Raw genomic sequence first — 21193 nt, 5'->3', positions numbered from 1 at the left:
GTGTCCACACAACTGCAGTACTGATACTATGATAATAGTCACAGACACATACCTGCAGCCCATCCCGCCCTCAAACTCAGCACCTAAATCAGCCGAGAAAGAACAATAATATCTGCACCTCATTCTTATCCCAAACACACATACAGCCCTCACACTATGCAGGCTTGGCAGGAGTTAAATGGTCAGTTTGTCCAAAAATACACACAACATCTCAATTGTTTCAGCATGATCCAGAAGGGTTCACAATATCTGCCAGCCACCCACATCTGCATTCATTTACGGCTCTCAGTAGCTAAAAAACACCACAAGCTGAGGTGTTCAACACATTTTTTGCCTAAAAATCATAACATGCAATAATTTGCTTGTCTGATAATACTGCCAATGTAAGAAGGTAAATACCAGTAATTCACCATTCCTGAGCCAAAGCTTCAACACACAAAAGCTGCTCTATCTTTTAGTCAGCCAGTGACCTCAGAGGTTTATGTCCTGACTCCAGAGTCAGTCAGTCATTCTTTTGGTTATGTTTCCACTGAAAGTGCTGCAGGAGTTCTGGGGCTTGCCTCTTCGCTGCTGATGTGTTGTGATCGATGGTGCACAGGCATTGGTAATGAGGAACCTTTCAAATGTAAAATTAATTACCTGCAATCTGACAGCATCAGAAAAACTCAGCATCTATTTTATGCTTAGTCGGTACTCCCTCTTTTCCACGCTTGTTTTAGCATGAAGCATTGCGTGTGTGAGTCTGGGAGTGTGTGCACTGGTTGTTGAAATGTAGAAACTGTTGTTTCTAGGGGAGGAGAGGATGCTGCTGCCTGTCTGGTGTCTGTTTTGTCATATTTGTCGGGTGGGACTGGGTTTGCCATCATCACCGGACTGTGGTTCTGTAAGAAGAAGGTCTTCTCACGCCTGTGAGAAAAGAATATTTCTTCTTGTAATCTGATTAGCTCTGACAGCACGTCATTTGGCTGCACATTCACTGGTTTTATGCAGCTATGTGCCTTGTAGCACTGATGATAACAGGCCCTGAGCCGGCACTAGTGCAAACAAGAAAACAAAACTATCTAAAGTTGATCAATTCAGCTTTAAACATATTAATGCTAACCAAGATTCTGCTGTGATGCAACAGATGGCATGTGGCAGCTGGGCATTATGGTCTATATTAAACTAAAAACAGTTAACCTTTGAAATGGTTTCAGTAGAATGCCAAAAATATCAGGCACAAACCAGAGTAAAAACCACTTAAATATACAAAGTCTCATGAAGCAGTTATTACAAGTAGCTACATGAAGCTCACACAAAGACATGAAGTCACACTGAGATTACCAAATCAATGTTTTTAGCCACAAACTAAACCAAACCAGTAAATGCTGAATTTAATGAAGCAGTACCTTTATCATCTCTTTGCTTTTGTCTCTTTATGTTTCCCAGTATGGGTGTAAATAAGTTTCATCCACTGGAGCCACACATTTTTTGCACAGCAATACACAAGTGTCGAGATGATTTTGCTAAACCTCCACAGTCACAATCACACCTCTTTCCCAGAAATAGTTATCACCAGTTTCTAAGAACCCCAGGTGATTAGCCAGTAACACGACTTGAGTCAAGGAAAAACTCATGATTTGATTAAAAATAAAGATTAAAACAGCCGTTGTCGTATAGCTACTGCAGGAAGAAGATTCCTGAAAGTTAGTTTGTCAGGAAGTTCATTTGTTACAATATCACAAAGAGATCAATCCATCTGGTTCCCTTTCCCCCCATTGTCTGTTTATAATTAACATACTAATAAGAAGAAATTCGGTCCATTTTAGCTGCTAAGCCCACAGGTAAGCCATGGTTTTCAGAGGACCATGATGTCAAGAAGATAAAGGTACCTACACTTATCTGAGTTTATTTGTCGGAGTGTGCAGAAGTAGTGCAGCCCGTACAAATGCTTTGGCATGCAAATTTAATTAATGCAGATGAGCTTAAACAATTAATAAAGGACACTGGCTTTATATTCAGATCCACAGGCCAGATGGGGCTTTTCTGCATGAAGTCTCGTTTCCAGAGTCTGTGGCAGTTTCCACTACTCCTTCCTTGTTGTACTTTAAAATCTGAACGTTCTTGTACAGATAGTGGGCATACTATAAAAATGTCATTTTAGAATGTTTTCAAAATGTGCATCAGTTTCTAAACATTTACCTTGTTAATACACCAACAGAGTAAGATCTGATGAGACCATCAGGTGCTGCGAGTCAGAGCCCCAGTGGTTGATGGCTCACTCGACATGCTGGTATTGATTACTTTCCCCGATTCAATCTCCCTCCTCTGTTTCCCTGTCCAGCTCCACTCAATCTCACCAGCGGTCGGAAACACTGACAGCTATATCAACCTGCTCAATACACACTGGCAGCAGAAAGGATGTAGAAAAAGAGGGGTGGATGGAGAAAGTGAGAAAACAGGAGCAATAAAGACAAAAATGTGGAGGGAGAACAAAAAAGTCTCACAATTACAACAACATTAGCACTATTATTTGGTAAATCTGTACTTGGTTGTGAAATATGTCAGTGTGAGGATCTGTGAAGGTGCGCTTGTAAACAGGCGATCAGAGAGGTGACCTTGTCTGCTAGTGACTCCGGCCAGGTGGGTCTGTCAGGCTGTCAGGGCCGAGCGGCTTGGAGAAACAACATTTGCTACTGTTCTGTTGCTTTAATAAGACTCATTAATATACTGCATGTGTCACCAGCAGTGTCTGACTGCGTCCCCTTTGAGCTGGGCTAGTTTCAACATGGCATAAAAGTCATGGCATACACGTTCTCTGAATTCAGCCCGTCTGTCTTGTGTCTCCACACTGCCTGTTAACTCGCATCCCCTATTCATCTGTGTGTGACCGCATGTGGCTGATGCGTTGGCTTGTGCAGTGCATGTAGTCTGTATAAAGAGGGTGCACGTTATTGATGCTGGGCCGATTGTAACTCACAGGTTTATTGCCTTGTTGGCCTCATTTTAATATCCTCAGATGGGAGATGTAATCTTGGCCAGGATGTCGCCTTTCAGTGCACCAAGAACACACCAGGCGCTGTTGTGCGGCAGTGCTCGGGGGGGGGCACACGACTATACTACTTTCCTTTTGTGAGTAGAGATTGTATTTAGTAAGACTCTTTTTTAGTTCAATTACTGGATGTTTACAAAATCAAGTGACACTCAGCAGAAGAGAAACACCTTCTTCACCAAGAGTGTAAAGGAATAGTGACATCTGGGGAAATACACTTGTTTACTTTGTTGTCTAGACTTAGATGAGTAGATCAACATCACTCATGTCTGTGTTAAATATAAAGCTATATCTAATAGCTTAGCTTAGCATCAAGACTGTAAAGACCAGGAAACATCGAGCCGGTTTCTGTCCAAAGATGAAAAATCATCTGCCTATGAGCACCTCTAAATAATAAACATATAGGAGGAGGAGTAACCCCCTGTAATCCTCTTGGTATCTGTGAGGTGACCACACAGGCAGCAGAGACACCAGAAAGTCACCGGACCCAGCAGTGTGATCATTAGTGACCTTTAAAGTGGCTGATAGGTAAATTATTTTTTAGCCTTTCAACAAATCCAGGCTAGCTGTCTCTCTCTTTTCCAGTCTTTGTCCTACGCTAGTTGCACTATTGCTTTAATACTCTGCACATCTTAGCTTACAGTGTTAACAGTTTTCTGATCATACAAAGTAAAAGATCATGTGACTCAAGTGAAATGGAGGTTTCCTTAATTATTAGGGAAATTAATTGTCTTTATAAATACACCAATATGCTGATTAATATATTTGACCTAACTATTCAACTCCAGTGCATTTTAAAGGTATTTAAAAGAATTTCAGTGATGTTATTTAATAACAAACATCCATTAATTGAAATAAGCTAGGCTAATCACTAGTGCTTTTAAACTGCAGTGAGACATTTGAGTTTGTTTGATTAGTTTGTTGGTGGGCAAAGCCATAGAGACAACGAGGGTATGGAGGGAAATGACTGCTGGTTGCACAATGACATGAATCGTGGAGCCATGAAAACCTGATGAAAGTGTACACCTGAGACAGCATTTTTACAACTCCCACTCAAGAAATCTTATTGTTCTGGTAAATTCCTCTTATGTTGTGTTTTGCTGCAGCAGTTAGATGAAGCCTGACATCATTCGGTATAAGATGCACTTTGATGGACTATAGTGGTTTTGCTTAACCTCTGGAAATGGAGGTTGTTTGAAGCAGTGAACTTTTTGGATGATGCGTTCAGAACCTGCCCTGCAGTCTTACTTGCATTACTGGACTCAAAAATAAACATATCTGATGAACCATTTTAAGATATATTCTGACTATTGAAAATCCCATTCATTTTAATAAAATGAACTGGATAGGAGTTTGGATACGTGGTGCTCTACTGAATGCTGTGTGCTGCTGGGAGTAGCTACGAAGCTGTAAAGGTTAATGAAGGTTATTACTGGAGGTTGGCTGGTGTGAATCCCCAGAGTCTCATGGAAAATGCAGGTGGAGAGGGTGAATGAGTAACTCTCCACCTTCAGCCACTATTGTCAAGGTGGCCTTCAGCAAGGCACCGACTTCCAACTGGTCTGGTGGAACAAATCAGCAGTAGCCAAAGAATATTTCAATATGTGAACTCCCTTTTTAAATGAAGAAACAACTTGTGTTTTAACCAAACTTTAAGTATCCCTTTCCTGCCTTTGTGAAATAATGTATAAACTGCTTGTGTACTGTTACCCACAGTGATTTTATTGTTGATTTTCTGCCAAATTCTTTTTGGGTTTAAACAATAACATTGTCCTAATTTTCGGACTCGCATCTCATTAGCTAATTTATGTGTCATACGAGACAAACAACCATACACACTCACACACACTCAATTTAAAATCACCAGTCAGCCTAAACTGCATGTTTTTGGACTGTGGGAGGAAGCCGGAGCACCCAGAGAGAACCTACACAGGCATAGGGAGAACATGCAGACTCTGCACAGAAAGGCCCGAGGCGGCCATGGCTCAAACCTGGAACCTTCTTGCTGTGAGGTAACAGTGCTAACCAATGCACCACTGCCCACAATGCTACTGTGGCAGTATGTTACTCTGCTGAAAAACTAGTTCCTTTCTTATGTTATGAAATTCCCAACTTACACAATAATGAACTAATCTTTGATCAAAAGCAGTAATTTAAATACTTCTATATACTTCTATATTGCATGGAACTCCATTTAAACATTTTGAATTGCTTTTGTGATTGGTCCAGTTATCACCATTTAACCTGACAGTATAACCCGTCAGTGCACGCTGCAGGTGAGGCCAAGTCCTCCAACTCTCCCTCTCTGACATTCGGTGTTAGTTTTCCCCAACAAAGACACACACCAGCAGCAGCAGCTTGCACAAATCCAAGCTGAAATGCACCAAAAGAACCCTTCAACCACAAAAAACAGTGAGCAAACAAACAAAAGCAGCTTGATGACTAGAGGGAGAGTGGGCGGCCATGAAAGTGCTGAACACAAACCCACGCCACCTTAGTCCTCCCAGCATTTTTCCTAGACAGGAAGATGGATGGGCCCAACTCTATTAATAACTGCACTCCACTTACCATGGCGCCAAAACTGCTAACACTGCAAATGCCCCCTGATGCTAGCTAGAACAACCACTTCCCACAATGTCGCCCACTTCTCTCCTGATAGGAACACTGTGTTAGGCAACAATACAGTAAAGCGGTGCAGGAACACTCCAACCTGTCCCCGTCCTCACCTTCACCACTGATGCATGAACCTGGAGGCTCCTGAAGGCTTGTGAATGAGCCTCTGGTAGTTCTGGTTAGTGTACGGACAGCAATAAGAAAACAGGAGCTGCTTCTTGGCATTGAGTTTAGTTACAGTGCCGATTGGTATTCAGAATGGCAAGGCACACTTTTTGTGAAACCGGAGGCAGAAAAGAATTAAAATAAAGATGAGATAGTGTGCATGAAAAAAAGAGTAAGAAACTGAGGGACTGATGTAGAGTGAGAAACAAGAACATAGAAAAGCTATAGAAATAAAATCCATGCCAAAAATGTTGGCATCCCTGCATTTCTGTCAGATAAGGCACCACTTCTCCCAGAAAATTGCTGCAATCACAAATTCTTTGGTATTGTCATGTTTATTTTTTGTTTGGAACAACACAAAAAACAGAAAAAAGCCAAATCTGATCCATCCCACACAGAATTCCAAAAATGGACTGGACAGAATTATTGACACCTTTTCAAAATAATCAGAAATAGTTGTGTTTCGACCCTGTGATGCCCCTTTACTTTGTAATGAAAGTCCCCTGTAGCAACCAACAGTTGCTGGCAACATAGAAACCACACTTGCAACCAGTTAAAATGGAGAAAAGTTGACTCAGCCTTTGTGTCGTGTGGACCACACCGAGTATGGCGAAAAGAAAGAAGAGCAAATAATTGGCTGAGGATTTGAGAACCACAATAGTGGAAAAGCCTGGACAGTCTCAAGGCTCCATCTCCAGAGATCTGGCTGTTCCTGAGTCCACTGTGCGCAACATTGTCAAGATGTTTACAGCCCATGGCGCTGTAGCTAATCTCCCTGGACGTGGACAAAAGAGAAAAATAGATGACAGGTTGCAATGAAGGATTATTCAAATGGTGGATAAGCAACAGTGTCAGCCTGCACTATCTGTCGCCATCTGAATAACAAGGGACGCTATGGTAGGAGGAGACCCAGGGGGCCCCACTGCTGAAACAGACATGAAAAAGCCAGACTGGAGTTTGCCAACACTGACCTGAGGAAGCCATAACTCTTTTGGGAGAATGTCCCATGGACAGATGAGACTAAAATAGAGCTTTTTGGTCAAGCACATCACTCTACTGTTTTAAGAAAACAAATGAGCCCTTCAAAGAAAAGAACATGGTTCCTACAGTCAAACAGTGGAGGTTCACTGATGTTACGGTGTTGCTTTGCTGCTTTAGGCACTGCATGTCTTGACTGTGTGTATGGCTTTATGAAATCTGAAGACTACCAACAAATTCTGGGCCACAGTGTAGGTCCCAGTGTCAGAAAGTTGTGTCTCCATCTGAGGTCATGGTCTTACAGCAGGACAATGACCCAAAGCAGACTTCACACAGCACCAGAAACGACTTCAGACAATGAGCTGGAGAGTTCTGAGGCTGCCAGCAATGAGTCCAGGTCTAAATCCCATAGAGCACCTGTGGAGAGATCTCAGAATGGCACCTGGGAGAAGGAGGCCTTCAAATCTGAGAGACCTGGAGCAGCTGGCAAAAGAAGAGAGGTCCAGAACTAATTCTGTCCAGTTTGTTTTTGGAGTTCTGTGTGGAGTGGTCCAGATTTGGCTTTTTTTCTCAGCTTTTTTGTCGTTCCAATGCAAACAAAAGAAACAAGCATGAAAAACCCAAAGAATTTGTGATTGCAACAATTTTCTGGGAGAAGTGGTGCGTTATCTGACAGGAATGGACATCAGTGAAGGAGTGATGTTATTTCTAATGAGGTATAAACTCATTATATACCCAGTATAAACCAGAATATGAACCAGCGCAGGTCTGGCCTTGTTTCTTCTCAGTGTATACATACTCTGTGTGCTGTGTCTCTGTTTATGTGCGTGTGTGGGGGGGACTACTGTGCTGTCATGTGAAGTGAGGGCAGCACGCTATACAAGAGACAGCACTAAGGTCAGCTCCACCTTCACAGTCAATGATATACAAACATGACTGACAATAGGTGCTTGATCACACAGTGGCAGGTTGACACAGGAGCCCGTTCCCTTGATTAATCCCCTCTGCTTGCTTCCCGCTATGAAACATACTGCAGCTTTACAGCATAGGTAAACCATGACAGCATAAAGCTCTGCTCATTATGCATCTAATCTGTGAACCTTTGAGGAAAACAACAGCCTGCAAGTTGTCTCCTGCTTCCAAGATGTGCATTTGAACATTTTCTGCCAGGTACTCTTTAAACCGATTACTTCAAGAACTATGATACAAAATTTGATGTTACATCAACAACAACAAAACAGTTTTGTTGCTTATTTTTAGCTTACACCCACTTTCTTTCTGGAAGGAGTAGGTGAGAAAAGTTTTGCTGACAGTGAGCCATTTCCAAACTACCAGTGAAAATAACTTCCTCCCTTCACCCAGTGAACCGTCACCATGTTGATGAAACACCTCTACCGTGGTTGTGACATTCTGTTTCAGGAGAGCATGCGCCTGTTCTGCCAAACATCACAACAGAGGACGCCTAAACATTTCCCATGCACAGCTTTCTTCATGATGCTCCTTTATTATCCCAGAAAGCCAATGAGCCAGCTAATGCAGGGTGGGGGTGGAGGGGTGTGTTGAGGGGTTGTGGTGGTGGTGGTGGAGCAATCCACTTTCCCAGGTGGAGTCACTGGAGCAGCCAACAGATTCCTCTCCCACATGCATTTCCATTTTGATGGCTGTGGATTGCCATCCCACTGCTGCTGTCTTGCCTCCTCTCAACTCCACTTCATCATGCCACCCGCCCATAAAAAAAGGTTCATTTCCTCTGCCCCATTTCCCTAAGGATGAATTTAGCAATCGGTCTCTCTCCTAGATGCACCCCACCTTTTCCTTTCAGCATTCTGAAAGCAAAAGCACATATTGCCATGACAGTGCTTACATACTGTTATGACCCAGCAAAGTCAACTCACAGGTAGCTGATGTGAACGCACCGATTTTAGAAACCCTCCTTATGCCGCAGGAGCCCGTCGTACAACTGGTGCACGGGGTGTGGCTTTAGTGAGTGTCACTTAAGGAGACTAACGGCGAGAGGGTGATTGATGCGGTAATGAGGAGATGGAGGCACAGGCGTAATCACTGAAAGCCCACCAGTGCTGGAATCCACAGGATAAAACAGAGTGGGGTCCTGGAGGGCAGCAGGCTGACTGACACATTCAGTGAGACGCACTCTCGCTACATCTCTGTTTCTAATGTCAGAGGCCTCTTTGCTTCATGTTCTCAGCTTTTCTCTTTCACTACTCGACTGTCTTGCAGATTCTCTCATGATATTTTACTTCTGTTATCTCAAACCAAGACCTATAGGAACCTCCTAATGAAACTCCCCAGTACAAGGCCAGACACAAGACCTGGTAATAGTTAGTGTGAAGGATTAGTACTGCATTTAAGGTATAGTGGAGGCGTAACATACATATTACTGTGGCTCATGCCCGGTTCAGTTAAATGAAATTTCATTAAAGTTAAAAGGAAGTACGATGACTTTTATAAGCCCCACTGGCAGCATTTGTACAGGCAGACATTTCACACTAATGACCTGAATATGAAATAGTGACCCCATCGCACTAAGCGCAGTTTGGGTAAATTGAGCTCACAGGTAAAATAACCTTCACCACAGTGAGCGGTAAATCTGTTTCATACAGCAGGAGTTCTTACCCAAGCTCATTTGACCATAACAGCAGTGTCTGTTTTGAGATTACTCAATACCAGCAGGCCTGTGACCCAGTTATCGGATAACTCATACAGGTATTTCACGGGCTGAGCTACAACAGGAAACGCTGCCTGCATAATTCATCACTGTACACCAAGGTGTTTCTCAACAATGCCAACCCAGGACAGTGAACGCATGGCATCAAATCACAATCACAGTAAACCCCTATCCATTATGCACAGGGATCGAAATACAGGCTCTCAGTGACCCTGACATCCAACAGGACACACGAGGGCTGTGATACAAGCATAGTATGAATGTTGGCGCCGCCCGCTGTGGATGGCGCGTCTGTGACATCCATCTGTTTCTGGCCATGCCTGGCTAACTGAAAGGAACCAATGGACTGAGGCCTGATTTGGTGTCAGAAACACGACTTGGATGAGGAACTGTGTATAGATATGGTTTGTGTGTGCGCTGAACCATGTACTACAGCTTATGGTGTTTATGTGCATCCCAGTGAGAGCTAGTGGTAGGAGCCAGGTTTGAGTGGACAGAATGGAAAGACAGCAGGCACAGCTATGAAAAAAGCTGTTAATATTGTGACTAATCAAAAGGACAGCTGTGATGTGACCTCATATCCATATGTCACACCAGCACTGCACACATTCACATTGAAGTGGAAAAAACAAGTCGCAATCAGCAAATGACGTTACTGTGCACTCATCTCCAAACCTGTGTAATTGTTGTTGTTGTTGTTTTTTGTCTGTATAATTCATTTTTACCATTTTACATCATGGTGCCTTACACCCATCAGCCATAACATTATGACCATTGACAGATGACATGAATAACGTTATCTCGTTACACTGGTACCCGTCAGCGTGTGGGGTGTATCAGGTAGTTGATGTGCTGGAAGCAAGAAAAACAGGTGAGGATCTGAGTGACTTTGACCAGGGCCAAACTGTGATAGCTGACGACTGGGTCACAGCGTCTCCCAGACTGCAGGTCTCGTTCCCAGTCTGCAGTGGTTAGTACCAACCAACAATGGTCTGAGGAAGGACAAGCAGTGAGTCGGCGACAGGGTCATGGACGCCCAAAGCTCACCGATGAGGTTGAGCTACTGTAGATTAAACTTTTAAATTTCATTTGTATTTTCCATTTAGATTGAATATTTGTTCAAATGATTTAAAATTAGGAATACTGGTCCCTATGAAGAGAAACATTCAGCGGCTGTATCACACCCAGAGTGTGGAGGCTGTTGAATTTGTCTAAAAAAATGATCTCCAACTTGTCCTCACCACCACAGTTTTCACTCCTTTTACACAAGCTTTTCACTGAATGGTCAACACGTGTGCTCTACCTGACACTATACCTATAGAAGCAAACGGATTCACAGAAGTGCCAACCATCTGCCGCGCTGACTCCTGTGTACACAGTACTAAACAGGTGGTCATGATGTTATGACTGATCTGTGTATAAAAACATGGAATTTGAAGTTTATAGGCGTTAATTGATTAAGCCTCGAGCCCAGTTTGTGCAAGTCGCAGCGGAACAAAATGTTCCTCGTCATTCATCCAAACAAGTCAGAGGAACAGTAAAAGTAGGAATCATAAAAACAAAAAGTGAACACTGACTAATTCCTGGTCACATAACAATCATGAAAAACACATAGTCAAGAACAGTGGCAATTTGTAAATGTTAAGTGACTTCAAACTGTAGACAATACTATATTAATGACATCAAACTTTAATAATAACACAGTCCAGCTCTGGTTTCACTCACCCTTCCCTGTTTTCGTCTTCATCTGCATTGGAAAGGAGCTGCGAGCCTGCCAGCGAGATGTCCAGAGCCGCCAGGGGCAGATCTCTGTAGCCAAAACTCACCAGCTGGACTGAAGGAGCCAAGCACTGGTTCTCATCCTCCACCGGCTGGGAGATGATCTCCAAGTCCGACAGGCCTGCCTGCTCCACCTCCCTAGTTACATGCCAACACCAGCAACAGACAAAGACGCACACACAAGAACACAGAAGAAAAAGAAAGGCACACGTTATGATACCAGGAATAACCACAACTCTTACTGCTCATCATGCAGTCCCTCAAATAAATGTTTTAAAGTACAAAAGGTATTTTAAATAGCTTAAATAATTATTATAAAAGTAGCAGATATTGGAAATACAGCACAGCAGAGGAAGAGTGTTGAAGAAAAGTGTATGTATGAGCTCAAAACACTAATTATTGAGCCCTTTAACTTCACTAAAAACACATTCTTATTTACAGTGATTGCCTCAAGGAGCAAACACAGGGTCAGACAGGAAATTACTGAGCACTCCCACAGTCCTACACCGCTGAGGACCTGACCAGCTGCAGGTACAGTGCCTTACTCAAAAGCAGCTATTATTGGAGGTAGAGTGTGTGACACTGAGACTGCCCAGATTTTCTCAAGCGGTCTGGAAACTTGAGTCACTGTCATCCAATAATAAACAGGTTTAATGGAAGAGAACACCACCCAAACAGAGAGACAAAAGAAAAATGTGCACTGAAGGCTGCAGATACTATCTGATATGCGTAGTAGAAATATTCCTGTTTACACTGGAGATGATGCTGTAATGATTACTGAAGTGATCTAAAACTTAAAGTTCCCCTTTGGTCACTGAAGGCTGCTGTTACTGCCCGATTTTGTTAATAATAAAGTTGCAATATTGCCAGAATACTGCTCAAAATATTAATTTCAGTCCCACACAAGCAAGCGGGTCTGACACAGTGTGGTTCACAGGGCGATATATAAGCCCATCCCCAAATTATGTTGCTTGGGGCTACAGCTTGTCTACAACAGGAGACTCTTCTAGGACCTCTGTGACATGCAAAGGACTGAGTCATGTAACCGGACAAAGGCACTAACAAGCTAGTAGCCTCAACTTTTCTCACTTGTAGCCATCACTGTGTTACAGTGGCCCCCATTTGAGGTCCACAGTAAATGTTTTATATGTCTGACAAAACTAAAAAGGAAAAACTATCATTTTTACTAAAAAAAAAAATGGGTACAAGCCATTTTTGACCCACTTATGAAAAACTGATATAACTAAACAAAGCAAAAAAAGGTAAATAAGCTATGTCAGTAGGGGTAATCAAAAACCAGATGTTTAAGCAACACCTGGAATGAGCCACCTATGCATCTAATGGTTAATGGAATAACTGATTCTTGGTTTCTCTTACTATCAAGTTTTGTAGGTGCCACAGTATTATCACCATTTTCCACTAATTAGGTTTTAATGAATGGAATTTAACAGGTTTACATAATAAACATGCTTCCACCTTCCTCAGTGCTCATATCAGTGAGCCTCCCCCCAACCCCCTCACCCACCTAGACTCTTTATATTGTAATATCTAAACTCATCAGTGGGCCAGCAGCATGTAACCCAGCATGCCCACAAGCCCCAGTTGTGTAAAAGCTGGGCCATCTCAGTAGCATGTAGAGGTGGGAACAAATGCTGAGCGCAGCTACAGACTGGCTGCGTGTGCCCTGTGGAGTGTATTTTTAGACCAGAGCAGATGCTGGTGTATCATGTCTGTTGTGACGTCATCGCCTCTCCCTTTGTCAGCTGAGTGGATCCCCATCAAAGGAAGTCATGATAAATGTGTGTGGGGGCACTAGAAGTGGAGTGGGAGAAAAGAGGGATGGATATCATACATTATACAAGAAGGATAAGAGAGGACGGTAGAGCAAAAAGGAGCTATGAACAATAAAAGAAGATGGAGCACAGATACTAGGCTGAAACCAGAAGGAGGTGACAGTAGGGAAGAGAGGAGTGCAAATGGTCAGGAGGGGGACAGGAAAGAAAAGGGTAAGGAAAGAGAGAGAAAGAAAGAAGGCTGACCAGTGAAAAAGCCAAGTGTAGCGCTGATAAGACAGTGAGAAAGAGGAAACACGGTGACAAAAGAAAAGAGACTGTGCCTCCGGTTGCTCTTTTACCAAAAGAGAAACAGAAGGACAGAAAAAGAGCATGCTGGAGGAGAACTCTGAAGATTTGTAAGTTTGTTCACTAACTGTAAAACAGATACAACAACAAAGCCAAATGATACTGCATACAAATTTCATAAACCTCTGTGTGCAGCTGTCGTTATCTGGCTTCATGGGTGACACGCTAAACAGGCACAAACGCCAGAGCAATTGTAGTAAAGACTGTGTGGAGAAAGAATAAAAGCATATTCCCTGCAGCCATTTGATGTATACAGATGCATTTTTATCTCCTTTAGTCATCTTCAAAACTGCCGTGACAGACGGCACCGAGTGACCTAAAGCATTCAAAAGAGAGAGACGCACAACCTGGGAGACAGGTGAAGACACATGACAGGCCCCCACGCCATGACAACCACAGTATATTAAAATATACAATGGTAAAGTCAGTGCTGAAAGTCCTTTGACACAATCAGCAGTGACCTAGAGAGTTTCATTACATCTGTAAATGGGTGTATGGTCAGTGTGCTAAAATATTTCACATTCAAAGGCTCCAAACAGCCCCGCAAATAAATCTCTTAAAAATTAGTGAGCCATTTGGACGGCACCATTAAGGTGCATTCAGACAGGAGAAACCTCTCTCTGTCAATTTCGCAGGTCAAAGTTCAGCAAGATTAACTATGTCTGAAATGAAAATGGCAAGAACAATTCACAACTGGTTCATGCTGCTAAAGTGACACATTTACCAGCTGCAAAGTTTAAAGTTGTGTAAATCCCTTTACACCAACCTAGTACTAGCATGGTGTGCCTAATAAAGTGGCCGGTGAGTGAATATATCCATTTTATTTTTGTCTAAATCACATTCATGTTGCAAGGAAACATGAAAATGGGTTGGGTGTACTGTGCACCACTGCCTCGAATAGAAGAATAAAATCAAATCCAAAACACACAATAAGTAAAAGGTGAATATCATGAAATGGATGAATTTCAGCTCCTCCCACTAAAACACTGCTATTCACTCTGTATAATAGTTCTAGTTCATTAAAATAATAATGAAAGATGTAGGAAAGGTCATTACTGTATGTGCCAAACATCGCTCAAGGGATTTCACTGACCAAAGCAGAAGGTCACACAAGTAACTGGAGGCCAGTGGTACTGAAGATGGTTCTTCCTCAGACAACCCTGGCTTCATTAGCTAATTAGCAAATGTTTTTATGCAAATACATAGACTTGGTAAATGGACTTTATTCCATTCACTTAGCTCAAGAGATGAGATGATAAAGCATATTGGGTTCATCACAACAAGGCAAGATTTTAACCCTTTTTTTTTAAAGAAATCTTCAGTGACAAAATATATGACTGGAAAATTTGTATTTTATTCAAAAGTCACAAAATGCAAAACACTGCAGATACATTTAGGAATGTTTTAACTAATTTAACTAAAAGTAACTTCAGTTCTACTTTGAGTATGAATCATCACATGCAGTAAAAGACAATATGCAGCACTATAAAAGGTTTTGCCCATAGCTCAGCTGACCAGCTTCTCTCCTAAAGAATTTCACGAGTCTCTTCAGACCTTAGAACGGTGCATGAACTTCTAACTTCAAACTGAAGCTGTGTGTGACCTTCTATGCTATTTTCACCCTCACTGCACCCCACTGGACGGTGACAATTAATGCACCATAATGACATACCATGCATTTTCATTAGTACTGAACGTCAAACAGTGCCGACACACTGGTGGTAGAATTGGTGCTAAGGCAGACTAGGCTATGTTAGCAGCACCGCTAACCAAAACACAATGAAAACACCTGGGCTGGAAACGTGAGTGAAACTTCGACTTGTCACAATGAATAAAATTCACTTTAGCAGTGTTACAGTGTCTGGATATATTAGGTACTGGATGCTGTATGTGTATATCAGGCACTCTAATACACTTAAAAATTGTGCTATAAAATGGAAATGTGTGGAAAAATGAAATAAAAATAATCTGTTGATGTATGCATAGTGTAAACACAGGCATCTTTCACAAAAATGAAGCATAAAAGCTATAAGCCATTATTTCCAAACATTACATCCAACACAGGTGTTGTGCTGCCTATCACTTTCTTTTGACAAGTCCAGTGGCACATTTGAAAATAGACTTTCTGGGGGAGTAAAGAAAATGCTTTTCCACCCAGGCATCATCCTGATCACACTCCACTCTGTCCAAGGCCTCACTACAAGATCAACAGGCACATGTTAGATGAGGTTGTGTGTTAAAACACACCCAAACGCTGACCACAAGGCAGATGCTCTGTGCTCCCACCAGCTGCTGTTTGGAGAACCTGGACATCACTGTGTGTTAGTGTTACAGACACACACTGCTGGTGGAACAACTAACTGAAAACTATTCTGCAGCTCCTACACAACGCTAGGGACGTGTTCCGGCAAGAATCCAGTGATACGATACATATCATGATACAGGGACCAATGATCTTTCCTTCTAAGAACTGTAATTGACACAGACATTTTTGTAACTTTAATGAAAAATTAAATTGAGATAAAAATAATAATACATATCAATGCAGGAGTTACAATTCCATTTATTGTAATACTGTAAACAAGGTGATATTGTGATTTTTTTTTTTTTATCTCATATTAGAAAAACTGTCATAAAATAAGCAGCACACCACTCCTAAAATCTTCTATGAAAAGTAAATTTTTCTATATGATCAGAACAGCATTTGCATTTGTCACAGTGCAGGTAACAACATAGATTTACTTGTGAAACATTAATTAAAAATGGATACCGTGTTTTTGAGAATCATTATAGTATCGCAAACCGTAATATCATGATACTCAAGCTTATCAATATTTTCACCCCTACACAACGCCGGAACCAGTTTGATGACTAAATGTAATAAATGTCTTGTGACAACAACATAAGGATATGTTACACCTCACCGAGTCCTGTGTTTGGAGTGTCTTTTTCTTTCCGTTAAACAAGCAAAGACAGCGAGTAATGTTTGCCACTGCTGCTGACTTGCATACAACATAATATGGATTTCACATTAAAAGATGAAGAGGAGGAAAAACAAAGACGGTCAGCCTTTACCTTGGAGAATTTATCAGCATCCAGATTACACCATGCTAAAACAATGACACCAGCAGAAAAGATTTCATCTCACCTTTCTTACGGCCTGCATTTTGGTCCTGCTCAAGTCCCCACCCTGCCTTTTCAAGACAGTAACTTAGGAACCAAAGCTTGATTTTTAACATAATATTCATGTTGTATGACTACACACCTGCCACTTCCACAGGGTTTACAAATTGCCTCAGGTAATTTATTAGAACACCCAATTTAACTTCCACACAAACCTTCATAATTTCATGCCAGTGGATGTTAATGAAGTCTGCCAGGCACACTAGCTCATTAATAATATTACAGATTAAACTAGGATGAATAGGTGAACTGCACAATGGACCGTTCTGGCCCTCCTGAAGTCTCTTATCTGACCTTTACAGATACAAGCTGTAGAAGACACTGAGACCCTGGTGGGGCAGGACCGAGACAGCACGTCTTCGTAACAGACAACTCCATGGACCTTTCTACACTGTCCCAGCTTCCAACAATAGATTATTTTAATTTCTACAAACACTTGAGGGAACACAAGTCTTCAAAGACTTAGTAAATGAACACACAGATTTCTGTAGAGCTGTGAACACCACTTGACTTTTTTCTTCCGCACTGTATTTGTGCCTATGGAGCAGGACGGTATCTCCTGCACATCTGTGTTTGAGGTGTTTCCTGTTGCATCTTAAGCATGATGCAGAATTCAGAGCAACTGTTCTTATCTATGTGACACATTTAATCCTCCTGTCCAGCTAGGAAACAACTGCCCAGGGTCAACAGTTTAAAATCCATCATTCCCTATTTAAAAACAGGACCACTCTGATGCATGTCATGGAGATCTGCTACTGTCATAACTAATAAACTGTGCATATTTTGCCAGCGTGCTTATGATAAGAGCCAATTAGACCGAATATCAAGCCACTCATAGACAGCATTTGTCCCCGTGGGCAGAAAGACACCATGTGCTTGTCAACTCCTACTGTTGGAACAAAAGAGGCAAAGTCGTCCACCCTCCCACTGGTGTTGACTGAACAACAGGGTAAAAGATGAACAGTCCTGTCCAGTACCAAGGGCCCTTTGGGATCTAAAAGGGAAAGTAAACACTAAAAAAAAAAATAATAATAATTATGTCTATAGTATTCCCATGAAGTTGGACACTTCACAGTAGACTTGTGAAACAAGCACCTTTTTTTTCTAGAGCTTGAGTCAAGTTACAAAGCTCAGTTATCATCAGGAGACAGCCATTTTTTCAGTTTTAGATTTTACATGAAAAAAATATGATCATGTTAAATAGCTTTTCTGAAACACAGGACTGGCTCCAACTCCTTTTTGGATGTGGCCCTGTTTGAAGCCCAGGCAGGTCCAATGCTTCACAAAAAGGAACAGAAGCATAATAACCAGAAGAAATGTTTGTACCAGAACTTTATCTTGGGATGGCTTGTGACCCCACAGGTTGGAAACCACTGAACAGCTCCACCTCAATGAGCTGCAACAGTAAAATGCTACTTTCACACTTATGTGTCAGTATTAATTTAAAAATAATAAAAGAGCATAAAAAAGCGATTAAAACCAATTTGTTTCTCATTTGATAATAATTATATACTGTATATTAATAACATGATCATCATTCTTTAAGAGTAAAGCATTTTTCAGGTGAACTGTCCAAAGCAAATGTGAGCTGTATGTGTTTTAGGATGCATTTCACCTTAGAAAGAGCATGCATGGGCATCTGTCTGAGATAGAGCATAACAGGTTCTCATAAAAGGCACAAATGGAGCAATGATTCAGGGCTATTCATCTAGGTCAGAGAATAAAGGCAGCTAGTTATGATGAAACAAATTAGAGAGTCGTGCGATGCCAGTATAATCATGAGTTGACAGAAAATAGTGACTGTTTTCCCCTACCTCTTTGTCTTCACACGCACACAACCACAAACACACAAAAGCTACAGCACGTTTCCTCAGCAATGCATCAGTTGCTCTCAGTACATGCAGAGAGTGCAGATTAAAAATGGAAAGCTGGGAGAAAACTGTAGGCGGAGAGGGTCTGTTGAGTAAAAGTGTTAGGAGGCAGTGGTCATGGATGATAACAATATAGTGTCTGTTGTTTGACAGAAAGGATCAATGTAGTGACCTGTTTATGCCTGCAGAATGGACACACTGTAGTCAAGACTGTGCAGGTGTGTTTGCATGAATCTGGATCTCAGTGTGTGTCTGTGTTTAGCATTCAGAGTGGCGAGGGTCAGACACCTCAACTCTAGCACTGTCTGACTGAATCAAGCTCATTATTGTAGAAATGGAGACAAAGAAAGCTGGGAACAGGTGAAAGAGAGGTGACTGAGTAGAGAAGAGCAGAAAAGGAAAAGGAAAAACAAGGACAAGGCTTCTGCCCTGTGGACACCGGCATGACTTTCCATTTAGACAACCTCTGACATTTGACAGCACATTTCCCTTGGATATACATACTGTACTTCAACATATGACTTGGAATGCGAAGCGAGAGCAAGGAAGAAGGGAAAGAAGGATGAGTGCAGAGTGTGGATTGTACTTACTCAGCATGAGCCATGATGCTGGGTGATGGAGAGGAGAGAGATGTGGTGCTGATCACGAAGTTTCCACTCAGCTCTGCCTGTTACTGCTGCACTTTCACCTGATTGAGGCTCCTTTCATGTTGAACCTGCAAGAAACATGGTCATTAACACCAGCAGAGGACTTGCAAGTAGCGGATGTTACATAGAGGCACATGTATGCTCATTTGCCAAATTATTAGGTACACCTAATTACAACTGATACAGTCCAATACATCAGCCTGGCATTAAATCCTAGCTTTGTGAATGTTTCAAATTGTGGCTGTAGTTACAGGTGCTATTGAAGTTTATCATGTAATACTGAGAGATGTTTCTTATATTGTGCCCATCTGATTTATATCAGTGAAAGCAGAGCAGTTTCAGGCACTGTGTCTGCAGCATTTCAATATAAAACAAAGCAGTGTCATCATTTAGAAGAAACCTGTTTAGCCAAGTGAGGCTCCTTCACAACTACACCCTGCACCTGTTGGGAGCTTTATTTCTTTTATCCATTCATGAAAAGTGGGTGTTAAAACTGCTGTCATCCCACACACTTTGCAATAAAGGTGACAGCCAGCAGACTTAAAGATTTTTCAAAGTAACAATGACAAGTATCAAACTTAAAGCCACTTAAGCTTCACAGCTGTATGTTAGATGTTTCTGAAAAGACGAATCCCAATGAAAACGTCACAAAGTTATCAAGGCATTTCACTGAAGGCCACTAAACTACAGGTTATACGCACCAAAATGTTGTTGTAGCTCCAAACATAACTTTTCTTAAATGAGAATTTTTAGCCAGATCCTGAAACAGCACTCTACAAACAGAGTTAGGTACATGTCAGCCCTTCCCTGCTGCTTCCATCAGAGCATTAACGCTGTTCAATCTGATTTCCTTGCTGGTACCAGGAGAAACTAAATAAAAGTTTTGTAACTGCTGAGAGCTCCTTGCTGTGCATAAATGAATTATTTATCCGAAGCACGGGACCTACCTCTATGAGATTTACATTGTTGGCGGGTAACTGTGCCTTCCGCTGGCCCCTTGCTGATGGTAATGTCTCCCTCGGTGGTGATCAGAGTAAGTGAAGCAGGCTTGCAGCGTGTGTAGGCTGCAGCTATCCTTAGCAGGTTGGCATTGGACGAGCACTAGCGCTGCCGCTGCTCCGGTTTCAGTGCAAAACCAAACAGCTCAAATGCAAGAAGCATCATCGCTCTGCAAGATCTTATTAGCTTTTAAATGTCAACAATTAAGAGATCAAATAACCATTTTCAGCGCAGTGTCCTCCTGGCTGGGATCGTTGAGGGTTGCGTGCGCTGATCCAGATCCAGATACCGCTCCTCAGCCGAGGGTTTCCCCGGCGAGCGCAGCGGGGAACCCTGCGAAAGGAGCTGTCCAGGTGCTGGAGCGAGCCCGACGAAGCCCCAGCTCTCTACAGACCACCTTCCACAGCAGCATGCGGCCAAAGCAGAGCCAGCTTCAGCCAAACGCCATCAAAACGCTGACGTTTTTGTGGAGGAGACTGACAGCAGCCAGTGAGTCGTGTGACATTTGCTTCGCTCCGGTCACGACATCACATCCTAAAAATGTTGGCTGTGAGGTGGAAGCAAGCGCGCGTGTATGTATGTGTGAGGGGGGGAGGGAGAGAGAGAGAGAGAGAGAGAGAGAGAGAGAGAGAGACTACGATTCTCCCAGGTCCTGATGGAGGCCAATCTGAGTGTAGATTATCACCACAGATGATTTTTATTATCTTTACGCGCTATGTCGTCCCCTCTCCGTGTCAGGAGCGTTTTATGGTTTCCCAAAATAAAGATACTATGGGAATAGAAATTGCCTTTACAGCAATTGGCCTGACAGTTTTGTCATTCATCGGGATTAGCCACTAGATGGTTAAAGCGCACATCAATCAAATCTGAAGCGTCTCTTCTTTTCTTTAAACACGCCTTTGGACGTGAGCTGCTGGAGTTGTTATAGGCTGACGCTCAGGTTTCAGAGAGTGCGCAAAAAAACGAAAAGTGGTGATGTGAATTAACCGTAGGAGCTTCGGAGGCACAACCGAGGAAGGACGCGTCTGGACATGCTGCTGTAGTGGTTTCACAAGTAAACGGGGAATAAGCGAGATCTACATAAAGTCATTTACGGAGGA

At 42.3% G+C, this 21193-nt stretch overlaps 1 protein-coding gene and 1 long non-coding RNA gene across 2 annotated transcripts in view; both read right to left on the bottom strand.

The window, feature by feature from the left end:
• Positions 1 to 5602, bottom strand: part of LOC109954492 (transmembrane protein 266-like) — a 49198-nt gene extending 43596 nt beyond the window's left edge. The window contains exon 1 of the mRNA XM_020589849.1: positions 5516 to 5602. Coding sequence (XP_020445505.1) covers positions 5516 to 5602 — 87 coding nt within the window. The remainder of the gene's footprint in view (positions 1 to 5515) is intronic.
• Positions 5603 to 11202: 5600 nt separating this feature from the next.
• Positions 11203 to 20815, bottom strand: LOC109954520 (uncharacterized). The gene is made up of 3 exons (XR_002274139.1): positions 20042 to 20815; positions 19038 to 19162; positions 11203 to 11390 (listed from the first exon to the last, which is right to left on the bottom strand). It is a non-coding gene; the product is annotated as an uncharacterized LOC109954520 (long non-coding RNA).
• Positions 20816 to 21193: the final 378 nt, after the last annotated feature.

Source organism: Monopterus albus, unplaced genomic scaffold (assembly GCF_001952655.1).
Source record: "Monopterus albus unplaced genomic scaffold, M_albus_1.0 scaffold10.1, whole genome shotgun sequence".
NCBI classification, from domain to species: Eukaryota; Metazoa; Chordata; class Actinopteri; order Synbranchiformes; family Synbranchidae; genus Monopterus; species Monopterus albus.
Note: the sequence above shows the minus strand (reverse complement) of the source record. Positions and strands in the feature narration are given on the sequence as shown.